This window comes from Argopecten irradians, chromosome 11 (assembly GCF_041381155.1).
Source record: "Argopecten irradians isolate NY chromosome 11, Ai_NY, whole genome shotgun sequence".
In the NCBI taxonomy this organism is placed as follows: domain Eukaryota; kingdom Metazoa; phylum Mollusca; class Bivalvia; order Pectinida; family Pectinidae; genus Argopecten; species Argopecten irradians.
Window position 1 is genome coordinate 43,104,355 of NC_091144.1, and position 5,982 is coordinate 43,110,336.

Here is a 5,982-nt window from a genome sequence, read left to right on the forward strand (position 1 = left end):
CTTTGAAAAGGCCTTCGATTCTATATCTTGGAGCTTCCTTGACAAGGTCCTTACTTTTTTTTAATTTTGGTGATTTTATCAAAAAAGCAATATTTATACAAACAAACAATGCCTCTCTGACTGTTACTCAACATGGCTTTTTTTTCTGAATTTTTCCATATCGGCCGAGGCTGCAGACAGGGAGATCCAATATCGCCCTATCTTTTCATAATCTGTGTTGAAATTTTGGGGATACTGATTAGAAATAATAATGAGATCAAGGGCTTTTCAATCGGGTCGAAGGAATTAAAATTATCTCAATATGCAGATGATACAAGTCTTACCCTTGATGGTTCAGAAAAGAGTTTAAAGAAGACGCTTGATCTTCTTGATCAATATGCCAAGTACTCTGGACTAAAACCCAATATCGAAAAAAACTAAATGTATATGGTTTGGTAGTAAGAGGCATAGTGTTGAGAGGTTGTGCATTGAGAGGTCACTTAATTGGACTGATAAACCTTTTACTTCCCTGGGAGTTGAATTCAGTCTCAACATAAGTGATATTACTAAAATTAACTTTGAGAGTAAAATGAAAGAAATCAAAGCAATTATTCATTGTTGGTCAAGAAGACATCTTAGTACTATTGGTAGAATTACTGTTGTCAAAACAATTATACTATCAAAGCTAACTCATTTATTTATCAGCCTTCCTAAACCAAACAAGGAAATTGTAAAGTCCTTAGAACAGCTTTTGTACCATTTTATATGGAATGGTAAAAGAGACAGAGTCTCTAGAAACCAAATTGTTCAAAACTATAGTGAAGGTGGTCTTAAGATGATAAATGTTGATATATTTATCAAGTCTATGAAAATAGCCTGGATAAAGAGATTGATAACCAACAATAACACTTGCAATATTATTTTTGAAACAATTCTGGATAAAAGTAAAACATCACTATTCATATTTGGTTCTGATTTTCTAAAAATTAAATCAAAATAATATAAGTAATTTGTTTTGGAAAGAAGTATTGGCTGACCTTCTTTCATTCTATAATCTAAATAGAGAAGAAAATCCTTTTATGAGCCCTTGTGGTTCAATCCAAATATAAAAATTCAGAACAAGTCAGTTTTTTTTCGATCAATGGTCAAAAAATGGAATAAATTTTGTTTATGACATGTGTAATGAGCAAGGAGAGTTGATACAAAATTACGATGAAATTTTGTGATAAATTCTCTTTTCAACCAATGATCACCAATTTCTATGGTGTAAGAAATGCTATTTTGTCAAAATGGCTTTTTCTTAAGAATCATAGAACTGATATAACTCTTCCACACTGTCCCCCTCATATGCATAAGGTTTTAACAAATAAAACACGTGGTATTTCAGTGTATGACATTTTTATTAAAAAGTTAGCTGTTAAAAAGAATTATCAAGAAAAATGGTCATATGATCTTGATCTTCAGGCGGATCACTCCTGGTGGAAGAAGGCATGCTCCATTTTACTTAAATCTTCCTCTGATTCTAAACTTCGGTGGTTTCAATACCGAATTGTACATATAATAATATCTACAAATAAATATTTATATACAATAAAAATAATAAACTCTCCTCTTTGTTCCTTCTGCAAAGGAATTTCTGAAACTTTAATGCATCTTTTTTGTGAATGCCGTATTGTCTCAAATTTTTGGGAAGATTTTTCCTTGTGGGTTGAGACCAAGACAGGAATTGCTTTAGGACTTACCAATATCGGAATAATATTGGGTTTTCAAAGTCACAAATTTACAAATGTAAATTTTTTAGTTCTTTTAGCCAAATTTCATATATATAAGCTCAAATATACTAATGATCCCCCATCTGTCATAAGTTTTAAAAGAGATCTTGAATATTATTTCAGGTTAGATGAGTATACCAATAAAAAAAATCTAACTCTAAATGTTTTCAATAAAAGGTGGGAACACTTAAAATTACTTATTTCATGACTATCATAGCACTTTAATTCGATGCAGCTCATGTGTGGAAGTGTGAGTGAATGTTGTACATTCAGATTTTATATTTTCTCCTTTATAACTCAACAATTTGTTTTTTTTCATAAAGAAATATATAATTATAATATCTTTTATGAATGACTGTTTGTACATTCCATCAATTCATATGTTTTCTTCACTGTTAAATTTGTGTATTGTTTCTAATGATGTTTTTGGAGAATAAAAAAATTTGAAAGAGAAAAAAAAACCTTTTGGAATCCTGTAGCCCCTTCATTTCACCCTACAGCGGCTGTCAATGCTCAAACTCAGTGCCTAGATTTCACAAAGTTTCTGATGAAGAAAGAAATGACAATGTGTAGACTTTCACAATTCGATGACCTTCCAGAGAATTACATATGTTGGAAGGCTAGCTTCCAAGCCATTATGAAAGAGGTGGATGCAAATCCATCAGAAGAGCTTGACTTACTGGTCAAATGGTTGGGGCCTAAATCTTCACGTCATGCAAAAAGCATACGGGCATCAAAAGCTGGTAACCCGAACCATGGTCGTCAAGAACTATGGAGAAGATTAGATGAACAATATGGCTGCCCTGAGGTAATTTAATCCTTGATAAAGAAAAAGCTGGACAAGTTTCCTAGAGTCACCGCCAAGGACCCTGAAAAATTATATGATCTATTGGACATCATAACAGAAATTTACACTGTGAAGCAAAACAGCAATTTTACAGGAATCCTGTCGTACTACGACTCGTCCCTTCACATCAACCAGGTGGTGTCGAAGCTGCCACCCAGATTGCAATTTAAGTGGACAGATAGAGCAGCATCGTATAAAAAATCACATGGCAATGTATATCCTCCATTTGGATTTTTCGCAAGCTTAATGAAGGAGATGACATCGGTGCTAAATGACCCAGGTCTAATGATATTCAGTCATGATAGCTCATCTGCTGCCAGCACACGTCGTTTTGATAATCAGCGTCGCACAGATATTCGGGTGAAGAAAACCGATGTAAAGGGTGATACTCAGCACAAAGATGTGGTCTTCAATGAAGGAAAATGTATTATCCATGACTCAAATCACACACTTAACCAATGCAGAAAATTCAGAGAAAAGTCTTTGTCGGAACGCAAGAAGTTGCTCGCGGAGCACCACATCTGCTTCAAATGTTGTAAGTCGAACTCGCATCTCTACAAAAACTGTCACGAAGTGATATGTTGCGATATATGTCGTAGTGACAAACATCCCACAGCTCTCCATCCAACTTCTGACAACTACCAAAAGAACTCTGATAAACAGCAAAGGGTTAAGTCAAGTCACGGCGAGGAGAGAACTCCCAGACCAGTCCAGTTCCCTCAATCAGAAAATACAGAGAGACATGATCAGTCAACGTCTGTGTCAAGTCAGTGTACAAGAATATGTGGAAAGGGATTCAGTGGACGCTCCTGCGCCAAAACACTTCTTGTCAAGCTACATCCTGCGGAAGAACCAGATAAGTTTCGTACTGTATACGTGATCCTGGATGATCAAAGCAATAAAAGCCTCGGACACTCTGAAATCTTTGATTATTGGGGTATTCCCGCAAGCGGCTCCGTACCTTACACAGTAGTATCATGCTCAGGAAAGCAAACTACACATGGCTGTCGACTCAGTGGTTTGGCCATGACATCTATGGATGGGACATACACCATGAACCTACCTACTATTATCGAGTGTAATCATATTCCTAGTAACAGGGAAGAAATTCCTCCACCACAAGTGGCTACCTGGTATCCCCACATGTCGGACATAAACTTGCCCCCCGTGGAACCAGAAATAGATATCCAACTCCTCATAGGAAGAGACTTACCAGAAGCCTTTCATGTGACTGAACAGCGGACAGGGTCCAGTGGTGATCCTTTTGCTCAGAGATTGAAGTTAGGATGGGTCATAGTAGGCGAGACCTGCCTTGGGAAAACACACAAGCCAGATGTTGTCAGCGTAATGAAAACAAAGGTTCTTCCAGACAGAAGAGTGACTCTATTTGAAGAGTGTGCTAATAGGTTTCAGGTTAAAGATTCACCTGACCTGCGCAACAACATATTCCTTTGCACGAAGCATGATGACAAACCAGGATTGTCACTCGAAGATCGCTCATTCATGGAGCTGATGGACAGAGAATTTGTCAGAACCACAGATGGGTCTTGGTCAGCACCATTACCCTTTCGCGAAAATCGTCCTCGTCTTCCAAACAACCAACTCATCGCTCTTAAACGGGCACGTAAAAAATCATACCAAGCGGGAACATATGGTAAATTTCATGAAGGGTATCATCGACAAGGGTCACGCAGAAATAGCTCCACCGATAGATGAGAACAAAGAAAGATGATATCTTCCTTTATTTGGCGTGTACCACCCAAAGAAACCCGGCAAAATCAGGGGAGTTTTTGATTCATCAGCGAAATATTCTGGTATATCCCTTAACCAAGTCCTTTTGAAAGGCCCTGATCTTACAAATAACTTGCTTGGCGTGTTACTTCGCTTCAGGAAGGAGGAGATAGCAGTAACTGCTGATGTACAGCAAATGTTTTACTGCTTCTCAGTAAGACCAGATCATAGGGATTTTCTCCGTTTCTACTGGTACAAAGATAATCACCCCTCGCAACCCTTGACAGAATACAGGATGACCAAACACGTGTTTGGTACGGTCCGTCCCCCGCTGCGGCTAGCTATGGACTCAGGAAAGCGGCTAAGGATGCCGAGACTGATTATGGAAGTGATGTTTATTACTTTGTACAAAACAACTTCTACGTAGACGATGGCTTGATTTCTGAGTCGACTCCGGAAGAAGCGGTTAGCCTTCTCACACGTACTCAAGCAGCTTTGGCCACAGGTCATATTCGTTTACACAAGATCTGCTCCAACTCCCAGGAGGTTCTCGATAACTTCCCATCCAAAGACCTTGCGCAGGATTTAAAAGATCTTAATCTTGGCGATGACGACATACCGTCTCAGCGTAGTTTAGGCCTGTGTTGGAGACTTCCTACCGATGCGTTTTCCTTCAAGGTGTCTGACACTCCGAAGCCATACACTCGTCGTGGGGTGCTCTCCACCATCAATTCCCTCTACGATCCTTTAGGTTTTTTGGCTCCAGTGATCATCCAAGGAAGGGTCCTGCTTCGCGATATGGTCGAGGGAACGGTTGACTGGGACGAGCCCCTATCTGAAACACAACGCGTCAAGTGGGAAACCTGGGAGAAATCTCTATTACATCTTGATAGCTTCTCAATTCCGCGAAGAACTCCCATCTCAAAAGGTGACTTGACCAACGAGGTGCATATATTTGCTGACGCTTCGGAACGCGCTATAGCAGCAGTGGCGTATCTTACCCTAAATAACAACGGAGGGACTTACACCACATTCCCCTGGGGAAGTCTAAGGTGGCCCCCAAACATGGCCACTCCATACCGCGACTAGAGCTGTGTGGTGCTCTGCTGGCTGTCGAAGTAGGCGAGATTCTTTCTGAACAGTTGTCGCTACCTCCAGAACAAATGACATTTTACTCTGATAGTAAAGTCGTCTTAGGATGTTTGAATAACCGTACAAGACGGTTTTATGTCTACGTTGCCAACCGAGTAAGTAGGATACTCAGATTCTCGAAACCAGAACAGTGGTTTTATGTCACATCGGAGAGTAACCCTGCTGATGAGGGCACACGGTTTGTACCTGCATCACAGCTGAAAGATAGTATGTGGATTTCTGGACCACCTCAGTTTTGTCTACGCTCTACGTTTTCGCTAGTGGAACCCTCGCAGGATGAAAATGTTCGCCCAGAGGTTGTTGCTATGAAGACTCAAATCTCGCCTACCCCTGTTACAGATCTAATACATCTAATAGATCGTGGTGACACGACTATATTTATATGCAATTTATCAGGATGCATCTGAAATAAAGAAAATTACACTCAATTTTGTATCTAACATGATGCCAATAATGATTTACAATATAAATCTCTAATTGCAATTTTGAATTTAGTGCCTG

At 39.2% G+C, this 5,982-nt stretch overlaps 1 protein-coding gene across 1 annotated transcript; it reads left to right on the forward strand.

The window, feature by feature from the left end:
- Positions 1-2,388: 2,388 nt before the first annotated feature.
- On the forward strand, positions 2,389-5,418 carry LOC138334658 (uncharacterized). Its single transcript, XM_069283296.1, has 3 exons — positions 2,389-2,494; positions 2,657-4,268; positions 4,617-5,418. The coding sequence occupies exons 1-3, from the start codon at positions 2,389-2,391 to the stop codon at positions 5,416-5,418; spliced, it is 2,520 nt and encodes an 839-aa protein (XP_069139397.1).
- The last annotated feature ends 564 nt before the right edge of the window (positions 5,419-5,982 follow it).